Here is a 21666-nt window from a genome sequence, read left to right on the forward strand (position 1 = left end):
AACTTGAGCCACAATAACTCCTGGAGCTCTTTCTCGGCTAAGGCAGGCCACAACCTTTAAATTGTGTCCGGCTACACCTAAAGTCATGTTCTAATGTAAATTTGAGATGTTAATACTTGGGAGAAGAAAAAACCTGAGGGGACTTCAAATATAGGTAGCATGTAGGAAAATGATACTTGGCTTCAGGCAGTGGTTCAGAACAAGCCATAGTAAATCTATAAAAGGAGAACAAACAGCAGTATGAAAGAAGAAAAAAAGAAAGAAGAATTGGACTTTGAATGAATTCTGCACTTTCACAATGCCAAGATGGACAGAAGTAAAATTAAGTGCATATCAGTGTGAACAAATATGGGATTTTACATTCAGACTAGTTTCTACATCACTTCCTACATTAAATCCTACCCACAGAAACAACTAAATCTCATCATTCTTGTCCTTCTATTGAAACATATCTGAGAGTCATCATTCTCTTTTTAATTCTTTAAAAAGTGTTCTTGTTTGTATCTCATTATTTACCTAGTGAGTAGAACCAGGCTTCCTAATTGGGCAATCATGCACTATGAATAAGATAAAAGGATCTCTAATGTCATTCTCAAAGATGAAAATGAGATCATCAAAATGATTCAACCCTGCCATCCTTTCACTTTGAACAGACAGGAGTGAGGGATGAGATCCCTAAACATATAATTCAAATGGGAATTTCATCAATATGTATAGATTTTCATACTGTTCTGATAAAACCATTCAAAAATAACTGTTGAGTTTAAACACAGTCTTTCAGAGAGATGAACTGGAGAGTGTACTTGACTTAATCCATTTCGGGTGTAATTTTTGGTCTCTCTTACGTCCTTTATCCTGTAATGCACAACTTCCATTCTCATCAGTGCATTTCCTTCTGTTTTCATATATAGCTTTGTTTAAATTCTGTTCTTAAGTAGCTCAGTACTAAATAATACTTTATATATGAATATGATTAGGAAATTCTGATACAGTTCTACTGGTTTCATGAGTGTCGTTCATTTTTGTAGTAGTTATCCTAAGTTTTATTCTAATACTTATGCTTCTTTAGAACATTTTTTAGGCTGTTTTGGTCTGAAAGTGGTCTAGGTATGTGGGCAGATTGTCCCACTAAAATTCAGCCTCTGAAATTTTAATTTCCTTAGCATTTTCATATGATATTCTCCTAAACAAATTTAGAGTAGTAACATTGCAAGTAGGTAGATTCTTATTTCGTGAAATGAAGTGTTGATGAATTGTCTGTGCAGGCGATATGTGGGGTAAGGCGTGTCAAAGTCATAATGATTTTTGAAGCTAAGGGAGACAGCTTTCAGCTTTAGAAGTCTATATTTCCTTCTAGCAGCTAGAAACATTTTTGTGCATGTGCTCAACTTCTTTAAATTTCATGTGATCATCCAAAGATATAGTGAGGTCTTGATGTCTCTGAACTGTTCAGTGTATGTAAAACTATGAGTACTTCCATCATCATTTATTTACTATATTATGGAAACTTTTTAACCTTAATACTCAAACTTCCCTGCCTGACTTTCTTAGGACAATGAGATTCTGCCTACTTTGGTTTCAGAGTCAGAAATGTCCAAGCATCAACCATTTGTAGTAGATATTCTATTTTTTTTCCTTCCTTTATTTGGTGTTTTTAACTTGCAAAGTTTTCAGATCTCTTCACGTGTTTAAGTAATGCAATGCATTGACTTCAGTTGTTTCAATGAGAGAGTACTTTTTGGAGAAAAGGTTGCTAAAAGAGGTGTTTGCAAATAGTTTGTGAAATACCAGAGTTAGCTATTTAAACAAAACTGAAAAGCAGGCCAGTATGCAGTGCCCATTGCAACAAGTTCAAAGATGAGGGGAAGGGGTGCAAGCTCAAGCAAATGCAAGCCCCCGACTGGATGACTGGTATTGTTTCAGAACAACTGGTGGCATGCTTTTTGACTGCTCTTATCAGCACTGGGCACCTTTCTCTCTTATTGTATCCCTGAAAACCATGGACAAAAAATGTCCTAGAATTTTTTTAATGTGTGGCAGAAAAAATAAAAACTGCTGCATTTGTATTCATCTGTATGAAATGGCTGATTCCAAAGGAAATGCAATTTTTTCTGACTGTCCTATGGTAACCCATCTCCATTGTATACTTGCATATAGCTATGCCCTATCCTGAATGAAGGTCGAATTTAGGCTGTTAACAAAAACCATTGAATTGACTCTTTTAACAACTGAATTCTGCTTAACGAAACATGACTCCAACAGAAATTGCTCAGCATTTTAGTAATGTATATATATATGTGTGTGTATATTTGATATATGCCACTTAGTAATTAAACTCTTAATGGAGCCATTTCTGAAAGATACAATAAAAACGAGAGTTTTATTTGAAGAAAACTAAAACTGGTCTTGTCTTTTTGCTCCTCTGCTTTTTGCACCCTGTTAATTCTTTCATCTATTGGAAAGAAAATTTAAGTGGGTGATACTTAATATTACTCTATTAATTTCAACAGCACTGTCATAAAAAAAACCCAAATATAAAGAGAGTTATTATGACACAGATGGAAGGAAAATTTAAATTTTTTGTAAATATTTCAACATGTGATATCGAATCCTTTTCTCATTTTTCACACCTGACACTTAGGCTCATAATTGACATACAGTCAACCTGATCTCCTTCTATTTATATAATTTGTATAAGAGCTATTTTCATGGAACCCAGCTAAACTCCCACTGGGTGAATCTGGTTTCTTCTGTCTGATTCCTAGATGGTAAGTGTTTTGAGGCAGGGACCATTCCTTTGATCCTTTGTTTGCCTGGTGGATGATGCAGTTGTTTTAGAGATTAGAACAATGGCTCTGATTAACAGAAGGTACCTCTGTCTAAGAGCTGTGACTCACAAGCTCTTAATGGGTTTAGCTGGAGTAGTTTAAGATGACAGTGACTCCATCTCTCTGACTCCCCCTCTTATGGATATTAAACCTCCAATAGTAGGAGTGATAGAAACAAACACCATGCCATCTCTTCATTTATCTCAATTTAACAGCTCTGTGTTTTAGTTTATCAGCTGTCATAGAGGCTTATAAATTATGCATTTATGGCAGTATAGAGGCTTGACACTGTGAACTGTGAAAGCTGAGAAGACACCTATTTCCTTCTGCCATCCAAATTTGGGGCAATAACTTCTATTGGAGCAAGAAAGATACTTTGGGTGGCAACATTTTAAACTGTAAGAGCTAAATCAGTGTTCACAATCCAAAGCCTTTACCCTTGCTATTGCTGTGTTACAAGTAAAATAAAATAAAAAAAGGGCATCATGCCTACAACCACAGTACACTAGTTTGGAAGTGGTGTATTGTGAGAATGAAGCTTAAGTATTTGTGCCAAATATTGTATTAATTCTATCTTATTCATATTCTAGATTATTGAATTTTTCTACTTTAATTTCAGATTTTCTCAACCTTTCTCATTACAGTTCTGAGATGTGGAATCAATCATAATATCATTGAATATCATCGATATTCAAAGTCTCTTCAGGTAAAAGATGGTCCCTGGTTATTAGATATTGTATATGTGGGAATAATTCAATTGACTTCAAAATAAGCAATTGATCTGTTGTTTTGGTAGTGTTTCAGACAGGCACAATTCTATGTAGTCATAATATCTAACAGTATTATTCTAGTAAAGGTCTTTACACCATCTGAATGTATGGTTCCCTGTGAGACCTACTGCTAGTTCTTGGCTTCGGGATTGATTTGTTATTGCTCCTTGACAAAACATCTTGACTTTTGAACTCTTCTTTTTTTCAGTTACACAGAAGGAACTGGAGATGGATACACCATCTTCTGTAGTCTTGTAGAAGTCACTTTTATAATCCTTATAGCCCCATGTCTTTGATTTGATGGCCAAAGTCCTCAGTCAGTGTCACAGGCAACAACAACAGTTGAGATAATAACGGCAGTAGAAACAGGACTGGTAGCAGAAGTAGTATTCACATTTGCTCTTTGTATTTCTGTTGATTGATGAACACATAGATTGAATGTTTGAAGCACTGCAAATGTGGCTGTGTATCTAATTTTCACATTTTTACAGCAGCTTTGTTCCAAGACAGTAGCATTTGACAGTAGATGGGGGAACAAACTTCAATGAGGTGGATCTGACTAGAACACCCATACACAGTCAGAATAGCAAGTTGCTCTGCCAAACACTATGATTGCAACTTCCTTATTATAGGGTAAAATGGAGAGTTTGGAGAAGAGTCTTCTCAAGGCTGACAGAAACGTCGTTAGTTGCTCTTCAAATGCCATTCAGCTTTGTCATCAACAAAGAGGGGTTATTATTGTAGTTGTAAAGATGATAATGTGTCTGGAATATCTTTGAAGCTTTTGAATTAATCAAATGTAAACTCCCTGTCCAGAGAATAAGAAAATATTAAAAGTGTTGAGCTTTCGAGCTAATCTGACCTAAGATTGCAAAGAGAAGCACTAGAAAAAGGTTAATCAAAGTTGAAGAAAAAAAACAAAAAAACTGTGACGCAACAAAACCCACCACCAAGAATGCCCTCTCCCCCTGAATCTAAATGAGATGAAAACAGCAGTTTTTAGATTTTTCCTTCCCTTCCTTCTGTTCCTAGAAACCTTCACCGTACTAAACATCTTCAGGTGGTACATGCTGGGCAAAGTTTAGATTTTTCTTATAATTCACTCTATGAGTAGAAGAAAAGTCATCTTCATTGAACCAAATTTTTTGCTATTGTAGATGAATGATGTTTTTTAAACTTCAGCAGAGTTGTATCCCTTCCAGTCAGGAGACAATTGCACCCATTCTTTTTCATTTTATGTGATGCAAAGGATTTTCATAATGAAGTAGGGCACCACAGAGGGGAAAATTCCTGTTTCTCATCTGAAACAAAAATATCCTCTGCTTTGCTGTATATCTGTCAAGTAACAAATGGGTTGTGTTCTGAAGCAAGGAAATCCCATCAGTTATTTCAAGAGCAGGCCCTGTCACATATGCTGCAATCTCTGATGACCCAGTGCAAGCTGTCTGATTGTGAAGCAATAAAAAGCAATTTGAGTGAACTGACAAACAAATCATACACAGCTTCTCCCCCCTCCCTATTTTCTCTCTTCTTCCTTTATATTTTTCTCTTTGTTTACTGCATGTGTGGGCAATCTAGTGGTTATTTACCAAATAAAGTTATATCAGGCATGTAGAGCAAAATTACTGCAATTTTGCTACTGAGAGAACTCCTGTGGGTGTCTTCTACCAGATCTTTGTATATGACTTTTGTTCCAAAGGTGAGGTTAGTCTGAAAGGTTCATTTTTACATAGCTAAAAGAAAGGAAGAGATATGATTAAGTGCATATGTAGCAATGACAGATGGGCAGTGAAACACACTGCTAATGTTACTAAAAGAAAAGGAAAGATCTCAGTATACATGTGCATAAAAAAATTACATTGTAGACGGAGAAGGACAAAATTAGTTTCTTATATTTTGTACATTTAGTTTCCTCTCTGTCTGCTCTCACTGTTTCTTGATGGGCATCATAGGACACAAAAGTGCAGCATCCAAACACCATCACTTTTACAGAAATACAAGTTACAGTGGAGCTGCCATATATTTAATGACAAATTCCATTATTATCTCAGGAAATCTCAGAAAACCTATTTTCTCTTGTGATTTATCATTATTGCTTAATTATGGGCATAACTAAGGTTGAAAATAATATCTCAGATTTCACAGAGGATACGTTTATAACTAAGCATACCCAAGTACTCAGTCTGGTATGGACATATGGGATCTAATAACTCTTCAAACTTGTAGAACAAGAAAAATGAACACATACTGGTTCTGAGGGATTTCTCTCCTTAGTTCCTGAACCTGTATTTTTATAAGAGGAATAGAAATTGACAGTAGTGTAGTATCTGTGATTGGTAATGGCAGTGAGGGATGGTTACAAAAAGTAGATACCATTTTGCTTGTGACAGGACTTAGAACTGCAGATAAACTGAGAAGAGTTTGTTACTGCATTTAGATGAACTAAGCACTAGGAACGGGAGTTTAAGTATTTGTATGCATTTTGTTTGATCAGTAATTATGCAAAAATAAGGAATTAAGATGTGGGGTTTTTGAAAGAAACATAAGACATTAGTGAGTTCATTCTATATTGGAAGACTTGGCCTAAAAAAAAAAAGGTTAGCTGCTATAAATATCTTGCATTGCCATCTAAGTTATTTGGAGAAGATTAGCACTTCTCAAAAGATGTTTACAGTTCCAAGGTCAATAGCTAACTAGTTATTAGGGCTACATCAAGTAACATGGTTTGAACTTATTCCATTATTTCAGAGGATCTAAAAAAGGTGGAGCAGCTTCTTTTCAGGAAGAGGGAATGAAAGCGTAAATTTCAAGTAGAAGCAGAGATTGCAGTGTATACAGGTTTAAAATGGGATAGTCATTGCATTATCATCTTGTAAGAATTTCTGAGAACAGCTGAATAACAACAGAACTGTCGCTTGGCTTTTGCTTTAATGAACTCTTAAAAAAACAGAGACTTGACTTTTTGTTGTGCCACAGTCACAATAACGGTTGGTGCCTCCCAACCTTATGGATATTCATATTTCTAAAAGAGTAACTGTGAAACCTAAAGACTCTCTTAGTGAAGAAAACAGTAACGTTGGCCATCACCTTGATGGAGACTAGAGCAGACATTTGTTCCTTTGCTTTAAGAGGAGATGGAACATAAATAAAAAAGAAAAAAACAACAACACAGAAGTTGGTTTATATCTCAGAAGATTTCAAATTGGACATAATTTTTTTGCTTAAAATAGATTAATAATAGAAGATTCCTAGATTCCGTAGATTAAAACGGAGACAGGAAGGTATGCCATCAGTTTATGAGTATCAACAGACAGATGAAACATGTTTTAATCCTCTTCTTTTGCATTCATGCCTGATGATCAGCTTCTCAGTGTGATTTATTATGCCAAGAATCCAGACCATTCTGCCTTAGGTAAGGACCACCTTCTCCTTTTCAAGTCACTCACTGCAACTCCGCTATCATCAACAGGAAGTTTTGGCATGTAGTTAGGTTAATAGTTGAATTTGTTACTTCATGAAATAACAAAAAGTTGCTAGAAATGTGAAGAGTCCATATGTAAGCAGACAGAAAATAAACCTTATTGTCACTTCTTCATTTGTAGTTGTTCCCTTTTTGAGTTCTCTGAGACTGATCTTCTTGAGTCTGAAAAGCAACTAATGGTTTTGAGTGCTTTAACGGCATTGGCAGAACAGGAAGAGTTTGGAGGATATACACATTTCCAGCACAACAAATGGGATATACACATTCCCAGTACAACAAATTCTTCAGACCTTTTTGTTGTCATAAATGCTGAGTCACTTGAATTCAGGCAGCAAAGTTTGTCCAGATTTGTATCCATGAAACAGTGACATTTGGTGCAGCCTGGAGACTGTTTAGCTTCCTTTCACCTGAAGTCATTTTAGCTCTTGGACTCCATTTAATTGCAGCATTGTTTAGAGTTACAAGGATTTGTCATAACTCTGTGCTCTTGCCTTTGGAATAAGATAGGTTGTTATGAGTTATGCAGGAAAAAAAGTCTGTCACTCCACCTACATAGGACAATTTCTGGATATATGCAGATTACCCTGTCAAATTACTCAGATTCCTGCTACGCTGTGATGGGTTACTTCATTTGCTGCAGTCCATAATTATGAAATGAAAGGGTCAAGATGTGTTAGCTTTGACTTTTTCTTTCCTGACTTTTCTGACTTTGAGTTAGTCATTTAGGGCTTCTTAGTATATTGTATGAAGACTGTCTGTGGGAGTGTCTGTTCTCGTTAGCTATTTCATCCTATACTGAATCTCCACTACCCTAGCAATAATAAATATCTTCTTTTTACACTTGCATAGTGTTTTCAGAGCAGTGCAAAATACCGAATGGACCTCATACCACTTTAATTTGTCAGCCCTGGTTATTTAGCTCCCTCACAGTTATCACAGATATTTTTACTTTTGCGTAAAGGAGAATAGCAGAAATATCTATTCAGTTGGGAAATGATGATGTTTTAAAATGGTGGTGACTGTAAACTGCTTTTCTGGAGCTACATATTAAATATCTATTGTTAAGAAATAAATGAAATTCTGCAGTGTGCTTCGGGATAGAAGTCGTCGAATAGAGTGCTATCTACCTTTCAAAAATAAATTTTGGGGACAAAATATTAATAAAATCAGAGTCAATTTTTCATATATTAGTAGCTGATCTCTTCAGAAATGGCTGAATAGAGAATTCCCAATAATTTCAGTGTGTCATGTTTCCCATTGCTGTAAACGTGTTTTACAATAATCCGTGATCATGGCAGTGAAATTTATTGCTTGCCAATAACTATGCACCAGCTCCCTAATATTGGAGAATATTTGATACAATTGCCTATGGTTACTAATATTTCTCCCTTCAAGTAGTATTACTCAACGTTAACAAACACATCATAATCAACCTCTATGTCTTTCAAAACATGTAGTTAATAGTGATACATTTGTATTCAAACATGATTGTGTGTTCTAGGCTGGATGGATACACTGCTTACATATAGCGTAATCACACAGCTGTCTGTGCATGCATATATATAGTTAGTATGATGATCAAGAAGGGAAGAGTTTCTCATTTGATTAAATAAGGAGACTTGATTCTGCATCGTAAAAAGAAGACTGTTAATGTCTATGACTTCTTTTTGCTTTTTTGAGGTCTCACAACTGACATCTCCCTTTCCTCAGCTGAAGTTGCTCCTCAAAGTTACATAGAGCTAAACCCCCTCCCTGCCTTTTGTTCCCATGGGTATTTCTGTTAGTGTAGAATGACTGTAAAATGGAGTGAAAATCCAAATCTCACCATAGCTGGAAAAGTGAGGCCAAGATTTTCTGAAGTAAAAGAAAGTAAATCTTGGTTCTCATGAGTTAAACTGATGTTCATCAAAAATATCACAAATAATTAGTGTAGCAAGCAACTATTAAATTCAAATTAGGCCTAATAGTGATTTTTGGTACACTCTGTTTCTTCAGTACATAAGCTACACCTCTGATGAATGCAGAGTTTGCCAGTGCTTTTTCATAAAAAAAAACAAACATAAATTATATTTTTATCTGTTTAATTTTTAAATTATTTATGATTGTGATTGTCTGCACTTGATCTGCAGTAATCTTTGCTCAAGTAAAAAATAAAGGATTAGTTTTTCTGTATTGTTTTTTCTTTTCACAGGGACCTTTCCATGTAATAATCTACTGCTCTCAAATTGCCAATGTCCAGTAATCAGTCAAGATATTTCTTGGACTAAAGACATAAACAATACTATAGATTCAATTATATATCAAAAATGACTTAGTGGATTAGCTGGTTTTTTATATACTTTGGCTGTAATGCAGTGTAGTCTGTTGCTACATATTTCATAAACCTCTAACTCTTTTAATTAATTTCACATAGACTGAAAAGAAACCAGAGTTTTCCATTTATAGAAAAGTCTGCTGCTTTGAAATGTATAAGTCCAATGGAAAATAAGCAGTTTATACATTTATCTGAGAGCAAAGCAATGATAGAATGATGGTTTAATATAAACTGAAATATTTGTTTTCTTTTAACAGCTTAGATGTTTTTTGGAAGAGCTAAAAAATAAAAGTGGCTCAATTTCAGGGAAGGAGAACTGGATGTAACTTTTAAACAAGCTTAAAAAATGTATACAGAGATAAAATAGTGGTAGCACATACACCAGCTTTTCTAGGAGCAATACAAATATAAGAATTTTCATATGAATAATCATATTGTTCCAATCTGTAGTGAAAGGTATTTTCCTTATGAAAAAGTTTTTCTAATAGTATGCCTGTAAGATGAAAGTGATTTCACAGTAGATGTGCTATTAAATTTATGATATTCACAGCTTTTTATTTAATAACACACTAGCAGAAAAATGATGCATCAGAGCTAATTAGGTTATTTTCCATTATATATTTTAAGGTATGTTGTGATTTCCTGCCTTACATTGGGCCTTCAGTGTAAACAGAAGTAGCTCAGAAACCCTTCAACTTACACAGTTTGTTTTCCAGAGGATATTTGATAATTTTCAATGTCTCAATTTTTTATCCTGTCCATCTCTCTATTGCCATCATATAGTACTGCACCTCCTGTATATTCATAAGCCTTTGCATAACTATGAATTTTACTGTATCAATGTAGAAAACGCAGACTGATATTGATAATAGGTTATTTATATAGTGCTGAACAAAATCCCCCAAACAAAATGTGTAGTATGTTCATTTCTACATGACAGAGAATGGTGGCATTTCAATTTCAACCCTTGTTTTAAAGCTGATGGTCAAGCACTTGCAGATGACAACACATTTTCTGGCAAACTCATGGTCTTTCTAAATCCTACACAACAGAGAAACTATGTGGCGTATCTAAGGTTTGCTTAGATTTAGAAGACAAGTTCCTTATGAAAATAGGATTGATACTAAAAGTAAATTAATTTCACCAAATGTTGGAAATACAAAAATTAGGTGACTGGTGCAAAATAACTTAGGAAGAAACACATCTGCATGAGTGTTTTATTTAATTTATCATGCACAGCCATCTTAAAATGAAATGAGTCATTCACTGACATGGCCCTCTCTCTCCACAAACACTACAGGGAAAGCTAAACTTCGATTTGAGAGTTAGCCCTAGGTAGATAAAACCAGTTGAGATAAAATCCACATACAGAAGTTTAAGGTTTTTTGCTTCTTCTGCTCGGAAATTCATTCTTCAAATTTTAGGAAGTAAGCAGATATCAAGAAGAATAGAACCAGAAAGAAGGAGGAATAACTGAGCACCACACTCTTCCTAGTCACAATTCCTGGTTACCTTGTTGATTTAGCCTCCTTTTGCATGCTGGTAAGCAATCAAATGAAAGCTCAAAATGCTTTACCATACCTGATTGTGGACTTTGTTTGGGGATTTTGGCTGCTGCTTCGGGGCTGGAGGTGGCACGCACACGCTGATTGGCAGAATTGTGGATGCTACTTGGGACAGCTGCTGAGATGTTTTTACGAGGTTTCATGTCTTGCAACCACATTGGGGATGCCTCAAAGGCTTGCATTCGCCGAGAGTGGCTGTTAGCATTGACCTTGAGAAATGCCTGGGCCTTGTATTCCTGAAGGTCTCCATAGTTGGCATCGGTCACCCTGCACTCATACAAGCCTTCATCCTTTTTCCTCACTTTTGAAATCTGCAGCTTGTGGGAGATGTCATTCCCTTGTACTTTCACTGTCTGCAAATTTGCCAGGAAAAGAAAACAAAGACACAAATATGTTGTCAGGAATTTTTCTTTCTCTACAAACTCTACTGACTCTACTGACATAGTGCCAAATTAATCAATGGTGTGATTGTGCTTTCTGCAGGGAGGTTACATCAAGGATGAGTATGGCTAACTGTGTCTATGAGGATGCCTTACATTTTCTTTCCAAATTTGCTTAGATGGTTTCCTCTGAAATATAATTAGCCTCAGACAAATAACCAAAACTACCATGCTCATTTCAATTAATTGCTTAAGATCATGAATATTCTTAATGAGCTTTCTTATGTAAACCTGGTATCTGTGCACTTCTTTGGTTAAACCTTTCCCGTGAGTTGACTTAATTGAATAATTCAGTTTTTGAACTAGTGCATTAACAATTTTGCTGGAGATGTTTTCCAAGATTTAAACTACGTAAATAACTAATTATTAGATTAGTTTGTACTCTTCACTACATTGAAACTGTATATTTGACATTCAGTTTATCTCCTTAAAGTGTATCCAAAGCCTTGGTATTTTTTGTCTGTTAATGATAACAAGACATTTTGTGTCAGGTAGCCTCTTTTGTCTCGTTTATATAAGTATGTACTTATTGAAAGTTATATATCAGTACATATTCAAGATCGATTTAAGAGTTGTCAGCTGAAAAAAGACTTCTGTTTTATTTTTAATTGGTTTTAATATTTGAAGGCAACATAACATATTTTTGTTTCAGATAATTGAAACACATGAGTAAGTTATACATTCAGAAATATGCGATAGGTATTAAGATGCATTGGGAAAAGTTAACACAGGTTCCTTTCTGTATATTCATCACTTTAGAGAATTTATATTTCATTAATGTTCTCTTACTCTCTATCTGAATTAATATGTTTCCCTACCAGAAGCCAGTTAAAACATGTTCAGTGGTCTCTAAAACTTCAACTTTGAAGAACTTCTGAACCTGGTTTACTTTCACTGTTACATAAACATGGATGTAAAGGTTGCTTTGTGTCATATCAAAAGGAAACATCAGGATGATGAATTCATGGTAGTTAACAAAACTGGAGAACTGTTAGATTGAAGTTAGCACATGGTATTGGTGATTGTAGAAAACATTGTTTCTGATAGCTTGGCATACTGTAGTCACCAGTGTTGGCAAAGCACCTATTCTGCCTGCTTGATAAATTGAAGAGCAACACTTGTGAATATGTTATTGCTTTAAGGTGCTGGACGGACTTTATAGTCTGTTGTGTTGCACCCAGCTCTGAATTTATACTTGGCAAACTGAGTTGAAAGTATGGATTGCACACTTACAAGCATAATATGTGTGATATCAATTACACAGAAAGTGCTGGATAGTTATTTAAACCATATTCAATAATAATATATCTCTCCTGAACAGTTTATGTTCAGCAAAAGTATTAAAGAAGTTTCGTATGAATGGAAAGAGGATGCATAGGTCATATTTTGCCTTCATTTGCTTCCATAAAATAACCACAAAGTTAACAGTGTTGCATAGCACTGGTGAAAAACAGGATTAGTTTTGGCTTTTGCATTTGAAATTTAGAAATCGTTCCTGTTAGCACATATGCATGTTTTCAGTTTGTCCCTGATTATGATTTAAAACTGATAAAGAGGTGTATTTTAGCAAACATTCAGTATATTTTAGCATTTCTTTAAAGATTACTAAAAGCACTTAAAAGTTTTTTCTTCTTTTCATGATGATAATTTACAGTAATACTCATGGAGACTGAGTATGTCTTCAGAAAAAAAAGAAAAAACAGCTACATTTGTAAAAAGTGATTTTAGACATCTATGAAACATTTACTTTCTTTTTATTACAAATGTAAAATAAATGTTTTATGCAAGCTTATAGAAACACTATAAATATCCCATTATGAATTATTATCATAAACAATGAAAGAGATTTGTTACTTCAGAGATGAGACAAGCTTTAAAGCCTATATTGTGTTTCAGTTCTTATGGATTACTACAGAGATTTTTAAAGGAGACAGTATTGATAGGTAATGAATTGTCTGCTAGGCCCCTGTCTAGTGGAATAGTATCCAAAGACTACATGTGGACCTCGTTTGTAAGATAATCTACAAATGTAACTGAATATACGGTCCATGATACAAATTTTTTTATAGTGTATGGTGAGAAGTATCATAGGAAATGTAAGTATGGCTAGAATAAGTATTGTTTTGAACATAGTGTATCTCAATTCTCATTTATAAATGCCCTTCAGCTATACCTTGCCGCACTTTGACTTGATGTAATTATTTCATTAGTTATTTGTAGGCATCAAAAGCAGCAGAGTAAAAGATTTAACAGAAATTATCCACCTCTATTTGTTGCTGTTTTAAGTTTTGCTGGTACTTACAGCCTTGGCTGTAGCTAGAAGGAACTTCCAAAGGGATTTTACCAGGGAAAGGGAAAACCCCTCTGGGCTGATAGAGAACACTCATGCTGCAGTATCTGCTAAGTATCTGTGTTTTTCCACTGCAGTGAGCACCACACCATGACCCCACCACTATACATTTCTTGGGATGCTGAGGAAGGAGGGTCTGAACTATTCTGAGGTCAGAAACAGCCCTGTGGCTGTGCCTGACTCAGGACGTGGGCCTGCTGAGGAAGAGATCCTTTCCCTGGACAAGGGCTGGAGCAACGCTACTCATAATTCTGTTGAGACAACATTCTGGTTTAATCTCCAAACAGCAGATTGGTTACTCTGGTGACAGAATCTTACTTTCTTAGAGTCTCAGGGACCAAGAGTGGAAATTACTCCCAAGAGGGAGGTCTTGACCAAAGTCTTTCTGAGCTTTCTTTCTGCCAGAGGGCATGGCCCTGGGAAAGCACTCATTTAAACAGCTGTACACCCCGCTAAAGGGAAGTGGAGCTTCACAGACAAATTTCAGCCTTAGAAACAGCTTTGGAGTGCTAAGGCAGGCTCAGTAGTTACCCAGGGTAAATGAAAACAAGAGGTACATGGAAGGATTGGTGCACTGCTTCACAGAGTACGGAGTCTGTCAATGGTCTCCTGCCTGTGCCATGCTGGCCAATGCCTCCATGCCCAGGAGTGTGGGGGGCTGCATGGGGCAGGGATGCCCTGGCACCTTGCCTGGGCCGGCAAGGAAGAAGTCATAGAATCACAGAATCAATTATTTAGGTTGGAAAAAACCTCTAAGATTTTCGAGTCAACCGTTGAGCTGCGGACTGCCAGCCTTCTGCAGCCTGCAGTGCAAATGGGGAGGAGATGCGGGGCAGGAACAGACTCGGCCCTCCGAGGGATGGGCTTTTACTGGGGAAGGGACCCCCGGTCGGCGGCGCGGGGGGCTGCCCGCACCCTGCGGCGACACTTACGCTGATCTTCGTGCCGTCGCTGTCCAGGTCCCGCTCGGGCAGGAGCTCCACCTGCAGGGAAAGGAGCGCCTCCGTGGGTGGCCGGCCCCCGCCCCGCTCCGCGCCCCGCTCCGCGCCCCTCTCCCAACCCGCCGCGGAGCCCGTGCAGCGGCGCACCGCGCCTGCCACCTGCGGGCCGCGCCGGGCACAGCCCGGGACAGCGGGCACAGCCGGGACAGCCGGGATGCGTGGCCGAGGGGCGCTGCCTCTCGGACCCACCTCCCTCCCGGCTGGTGTGGGAGTCTTTTCGGGGCAGCTGAACGCCGAGACCGGTGAGGAGCGGGCAGCGAAGGCGAAGGCGGGGAAGAGCGCCCCAGATGGCAGTGTAAGTGGACATGGCCCCTCCTGTCCCGCTTGGAAGGATGAAATTGTACAGTTGTGTTATTTTGGGGTTTTTGCTTCTTCTGGGGTATTTGTTCCCTCCTGCTTTCCCCACCCCTGCCAAGCGTGTGCCCTCCTGTGGCAGCTACCTACGGCTGCCAACTCGACTGTGCTAGCTGTAAATTGGAGGGCATGTGTAGGATCTTGCCACTTGGGAAATAAAAAATTCCCACAAGGAGCAGTCTTTGAACAGCTGCTTTCCAAAGGGAAAATCTAATAGAGGAAAAGAAAAAAAAAAAAAGAAACAGAGAGGAAAATAATAAAAAAATTAGATTTTGAAAAATCTGCGTGGTTTTGTGAGCATCCCTAGCTGCATTCTGGGAGTGACAGGCACCAAAGGCACCATCCCTTGAGGTGGGTATTTTTGTCTGCAGGTTCCTGCATTGTTATTTCATGGTCAAAACTAAGTCCCTGGAGAGATACAGAACCTCTCTCTGGTCCTTCCTTCTGGCCTCCCTTTCTTTCCTTCCCCCCTTTCCTCTCTTCCGTGGCATTCTCCAGGTGGTTTGAGGAATCCATGGCAGAGGATTAGTACCTGAGTGCCTGTCACCTCAGCTCCAGCCTCTTGGTCCTCAGCTGCCCGCAGAAACCACCACTGGATTTCGAGGTACACCGAAGTGGAGCCACTTTGGAAAGCACAAGACATCTCCACATTCTGCCCTTCTGTGGCTGTGACATTTCGGGGAAACTCTGTGAATTTTGCTGCAAAACAAATGCATAATATGTTGGGATCTCTTGCTACCTACTGATCGTTTATGCTTTGCTTTTTATGTTGCCTTTTTTATTGTTTCTCCTTCCCCCTGTCTTTTTAATGTCACTGTTTATTTTTCTCATTCTCTCTCTTTTCTGTTTCTTTTATTTTTTTTTCCAGTTTCCCACACATTATCTTCCCTGGTTTCTCTCACACCTAGATATGTTTGTACTCCCTTAGGCACAAATCCATTCTCTTTACACTCTCAGTTCTGCTCACAGGAAATGCTATAGACGCCCCTGCTTGCACCCATGGGCTAGTGAAGTTTCACATAATTAGGTCCAAATACCCTTGGGCAGAATGCAGTATTTCACCAGATTCACTGAAGGATTTTGTGCAAGACCAATTTAGGAGAGAAACAAAAATTCGGACTGATTTTTTGTATTTTGAAGGGCTGAGCTGGAAACCTGTAAGTTGTTAAACCTTCTGCAGCCAGCTGAAACAGCTGTTGGCAGGGGCAACTCTGGACATTCTTCTGAGTGCATGTTACAATCACTCATCAAATGTCCATTTTAAAGGCTTTGTCTGAATTAGTTACTCTTTCTGAGAACCTCTACTTGCAAGATTATGTAAAAACAAACCAAAAATCAATTCATCTTCTGTTTCTCTGTCCTAGCAGACACTTTCTAGAATTAACCTTCACATTTGTATCCCAGCCCTTTAACAAACCGAATCTGCCCATTTCAGTGTACCACTACTAGGTTTAAAAGCTAATCTTGATAGAAGTAGTCCAGGACATCATTAATTAAGTCTCAGTCTTTGCTTCCTTCTCATCCTTTCCTATAACTCACTTTAAAATTGTGCAACATAATGAGTCACGATAGTCAAGTGAGGGGGACTACAGACAAACAATGTAATAAATACATGCTGTCTTTTAAGAAGAGGAAATTTGGAAAGACACTGCAATGTCGCTTTCTGTTATGCATTGTTAACAGATTGACTAGAGCATATTATGATGCAAAGGAAATGCGATGCGAAGGAAATATCGCTCGTTGTCTCCTCCCCTCTTCCTCTCTATCCAATCTTCCTAGCCAACCTGGAATTGGTGGGATAATTTGGTAACCAGTGTTACTTCTCCTTCCCCTTTTATTTGTGCCTGGGAACACATACTTCCAAATCTGCTATCTTCATGTTTCACAGTGTCCCCTTTTCTGACCCCCACCCCCACCAGTCAGCGATTGCTAGTCACCGAGTTAAGCTGCCAAATGGACTGTGCGTTATGCGTGTCCGGGGTTAGTAAGTTTGTTTTGGGGGGATTTTTTTCTTGTTTGTTTGTTTGTTTGTTCTGTCCCCCTCCTGCTCAGTGCGCGTGAGCGGTGTGGGGGCACACGGAGGGGAATACAGACGCCATCCTCCCCAGTCGCACCGCCAAGCGCAAAGCCGGCGGGGAGCTGCCGGCAAGGAAAGGCGGGCAGGGAGCAGGGGACGGCGAGCTGGGGGCGGTAGGAGCGGGTATGAGACTGAGGCACCGGGCGAGTCAGCGGGCAGCGGGCGCAGGGGGCGGCCAGGAGCGATCTGTCCATGGTGCTGACAGCGTCGCCGCAGCCTCGGGGTCCCGAACAACCGGCTCCTGCAGCGCCGGGGCTGCTTGAAATGCAAGGCGCGCCTTTCGGTGGAGAGGGAGGGAGGAAGGCGGCGGGGGTGGGGGGAGGTATTCAAAGAAGTCGATTTTGTCTTTTTCTCCCATTTTTGATGGGGGTGGGGAATGGTAGAAATACACAGTCACAGAATCGAAATGAAGGTCTGACTGAGGGTTGCCGGATAATAAGAGAGGAAAGCGAACACAGCACGAAAGGAGACTGCAACATCTTAGGGGAAGCAGTAGATTTAGCCATCCAGTATTTGGTCTAAATTCAATAATTATGCATGCACTGGGAGGTGTTTCTTGTACGCATACATGCCTATATACAAGCGGTCAGAACTCAAACACATGCATGTCCATTCCCCAAAACCCCTTTACTCTTCTGCAAGATGCCTGTTATTTCCCTCTTTGCAGTCAAGTAAAGGAAGCCTGTTATATTTCTACTTTGGGGAAACTTCTCACTTCTTTTCCTATTTACAGACAAGTTTTTGAACTAAATGTAAACCTGATTCTTGTTGTCCTCATCTCTTATCCACTTTAGGTTTTTTTTCTTCTTTTACCTTTCTTCCTTTCTTTTCTCTCTCCCCCTCCCCCCCCCCCCCCCCCCCCCCCCCAATCCAGTTCTCAGTCTCTTTTAGCATAGAAAACCACACACACGTATCTGAAATAAGGGATCTTACCTTGGGTAGAAAGTCCTTGTTGAATATACATAACTGAAAAGAAAATGAATCCAACATAAGCTAGAAAGATCCCCATCATTCCAAGATGAAGAAGTCACATCAGGGTAAAAAAAAAAAGCCAAAGGTGCCCTCAAAAAAAAGAAAGAACTGATGTATGAGTGTATGTACGTATCTCTAAATGTATGAACCGAAAGAAATTTCTAATGTTACAAAAAGCCTCTGTATTGTAGCCCTCGCTGCGACACTGGCAGCATTCTGCTACTCGATGGAGTCTTTTTCCTTGAGAAGAGCGAGTATTGCAACACAGTGTGGTTCAGATGAGCTGTCTCAGGCGCTGTGTTGCTTGAAGTCCAGACTCAGACTAAAAAAACACAAACCGTTGAAAAGTGGGTATCAGCTGCTTTCTGCGCCTTTTTTCAGCTACCTGGCAGCTTCGCTCAGCGTCAGCTCTTGCTGCTCAGGATGTCGTGATGACTGCCCTCCCTACACACTGATCCAGTTTGGGAAGAGAGGAGTAGGGGAAAGAAAGGGGGGGGGGGGGAGGGGAGGAAAGAGAAGTCTACCGTGCTTGCATTGCTTCAACTTTTCCCTCTAATGGCTGCGATAATGTCTTTAACCCTTCCCTCTCCCTCCCCAGTCTCTACACCTCTCTACCTGTTCTGACTTCTGCTGGTTCTGATGCTGGGGTAAAGCTGCGGGGTTTTTGTCGCTTTTTTTTTTTTTTTCCCAACAGTTTATGATGGTAGAGAGAGAAGGGAGCCTTTACTGTACTGATGTAATCTTCGGTCTTACATCCCAAAACACTCAGTGGCTAAGAGGGCAATGCAGTGGTTTGATTTTTGGTGAGTTAAGCTGTTTCTGTTTTCTCCTTTTCCTCTCCCTTTTACAGAGTCTGAGGGGAAAATAGGTACTCAGTAATCCTATCGCACTCACTACTGCCTGCTCCAAATAACTATGCTTCTAGCAAATTACACTAAAATGTTCTTCATTTTATCTTCAAAGACAGATAAAGAGGAGGATACTTAGAGTGTGTTTAGGTGGCATTATACAGATTTCTGCAGAAAAAAAATTTAGCTAGATAAAAATGAATTTTGATATGTTACACATTATTCAGAGTAATATGTATATATATTTATGTACACCAGAGAAGGTGTTTACAGCATATTAAAGAATGTTTCCTCCTACAGTGAATGTTTTCTTCCCTGCTTCCTGTTTTCTGCCTATGTATATTAATACTGTTTAGACGAGAGTAACCTTGACTGTATTAGGTGATCAAAACACCTTGAAACACATCTGCACTGAGAGAAGTTCTCTGACTGAAGCCGTCCTGCTGCTTGTAGTAAGAAGACATCTAGAAAGTGCTTGTTGCACGAAGCAATCACCAAATACCTTCTTAAGGCTGAGACAAAGACTAAATAGAAACTGAAAAGAGCACTTGATAATCTCTCAGACTGCCAAATAGCTGAATGCAACTGCTAATCACAAACTGAAAAAAGCTACAAGCCATACCGAATTAAGAGAATTTTGTCTGCATGGGCAATATGTTTTTCTGCAACAGAAAAAGTTCTATCATTCCTGGTAATAGAAGTGCAGCAGTTCCACAATGGTACAAGATGCAACTTTCACCTTACTCACTGCACCAGCCAAATTATTGTATGCATACAAGACATCTGACATAGCTGCAGAGATCTCCTTCACAGGACTAATTCTAACTGACTGGAAAAAACCCTTTTTGTCTACATTTTATTTTTTTTTTTCTAATAATTGCATGAGTTTTCATCTTCATTTATGAAAATAAGGGAGCCATTTCCCCATGGTAATACCCTATTCCACTGTTGTCATATATAAAGCATAGCAATAATTCTGAGTCAAAAATTAGTAAAATAAATCAACTATCATAAATCAAGTAGGAAAACAATTATGTTACCTGAAAGATTTCCTATTACCACGGAGTTTTAATTACTTCAAAGGAGGTCATGATGGATATATTCAAAACCAAAGAAAACCTGTAAAACAAAAGAAAAGCACTAGTCTTTAAAGGTGGTGGACCTGAATTATCTGAAACAGCCAAGAATTATCAGTGATTCAGGGATTAAACATACACTGTAAAGGTCTTTACAGGTTCAGATGGTGAATGTTTCAATAATTTCTATAAAAGAAATCAGTTCCTTTTCAGATTGGTAGCCAAAATCCTAAGTCACTCCTGAAAATGAAGGCTGATTATAGGATTCACTTCAAACCCATGTACGTCATCAGTAATCAGCTGAAATTACAAATTAGAGACATAATATCACCAGTCAAGTTAAATGTAAATTAGATAGAAGGAAAAAGAATCTAAGCAGTATCTCCTGTTTTAGAGGGAAAGCAGAAAATAAAAGTAGATCACTTTTTTCTCTTTTATTTGCCTATTTCAATTCAAACCACTTGATAGGTAAATTTAATTTTATCAGTTTGTAATTTAGAAAGAAGAATATTTCTCCCAGATACCCTGTAGTCAATGGAACTAATTAAAATTATATTGCTGTCACAGGGACATACAAGATTATGTATGTGGTTATTAATATATCAGAATTGAGGATGTATTAGGAAATAGATTTAATGGAAAGAATCTTAAAACTTGGTTACATAGTTATTATTTTTATTTTATTTATGTGCTGCAGCAAACCATATGATTCTGTCAAATACTTTAAGTAGAAAGCAGAAATAACCCACCTCATGCTGTCAATGTTAAATTTCACCCTGATGGATGTGAATCCTCCACAATCAACCATTCTGTATTAATCTAGGCAGTGAATGAGTCTAGTTACTTAGTGTGAAATCTCTGCCTTTTGTGCTATAGAAAGTTTTGATGTAGCCTAACTTAAGCATGCTTTATGACAGGAGTGATATGGTATATGTGAGCTTTCTGATGCATTTTTTCTCACTCTCAGTGACTGTAATAGATGAGTCATCACTGGACATTCTCTCCGGTCATAGCCAGAACATTCATGCATGGGGGAATATTTTCAAATATGCCAATGAAATGTAATAATAATAGAAGACTCATTTATGATGCTGTGGAGCTGAATTATGTAGATCTTCTTGTATCTTACTACTACTTCAGTACATGTTCCAGATCAAATGCTCCTTCAAAATCTTAAATGCCCATGCATGTTCACCATTCTGCCCAGCTTGCAGATCCCGGATCTATGCATCTGTTTTAACTATTAAGGAAAAAATGTTTATGGAGATTATGATTCCAAGCTCAATAAAGGTTAGAAATGAAAGCTATTGTGCTGCTAGTCAGCAATAAGGTTGGAGTGCTTTGGTCCCATAAAACCATGCCAGTATGGGCTACCTAGCCCTGCAAGAAGCTGATCAGCTGATGACTGAAACAATGGCTGAGTGTTGCCATCCAACAAGCTCAGTTAAAAATAAAAACAAAAAAGTTTCTTTAATATTTTGACTGATATTTTCAACTTTCTTTTTGGTGATTATTTCAAATATTTCTTTACTATTAAAAGGGAAAATTTGTATTGTCTGATGAAATTTGTAATTTTTAGAAGTTAAAAAG

General features: G+C 38.2%; 1 protein-coding gene and 1 long non-coding RNA gene across 5 annotated transcripts in view; one reads left to right on the forward strand and one right to left on the reverse strand.

Moving 5' to 3' along the window:
- VSTM2A (V-set and transmembrane domain containing 2A) overlaps positions 1 to 18706 on the reverse strand; it is a 30025-nt gene extending 11319 nt beyond the window's left edge. The window contains exons 1-4 of one of the 4 annotated variants that reach the window (XM_027731319.2): positions 18114 to 18705; positions 15636 to 15802; positions 14681 to 14731; positions 10975 to 11311 (exon numbers count right to left, since the gene is read on the reverse strand). In XM_027731319.2, coding sequence (XP_027587120.1) covers positions 10975 to 11311; positions 14681 to 14731; positions 15636 to 15802; positions 18114 to 18192 — 634 coding nt within the window. In that variant the 5' untranslated portion in view covers positions 18193 to 18705. Of the gene's footprint in view, positions 1 to 10974; positions 11312 to 14680; positions 14732 to 15635; positions 15803 to 18113 lie in introns of all 4 variants that reach the window. The other 3 variants (XM_027731318.2, XM_027731320.2, XM_027731322.2) reach the window with 3 other exon arrangements.
- LOC120323304 lies at positions 16927 to 21379 on the forward strand. The gene is made up of 2 exons (XR_005563632.1): positions 16927 to 17083; positions 19357 to 21379. It is a non-coding gene; the product is annotated as an uncharacterized LOC120323304 (long non-coding RNA).
- The last annotated feature ends 287 nt before the right edge of the window (positions 21380 to 21666 follow it).

Source organism: Pipra filicauda, unplaced genomic scaffold (genome assembly GCF_003945595.2).
Source record: "Pipra filicauda isolate LSUMZ 115617 unplaced genomic scaffold, ASM394559v2 scaffold230_size2164044_pilon, whole genome shotgun sequence".
In the NCBI taxonomy this organism is placed as follows: domain Eukaryota; kingdom Metazoa; phylum Chordata; class Aves; order Passeriformes; family Pipridae; genus Pipra; species Pipra filicauda.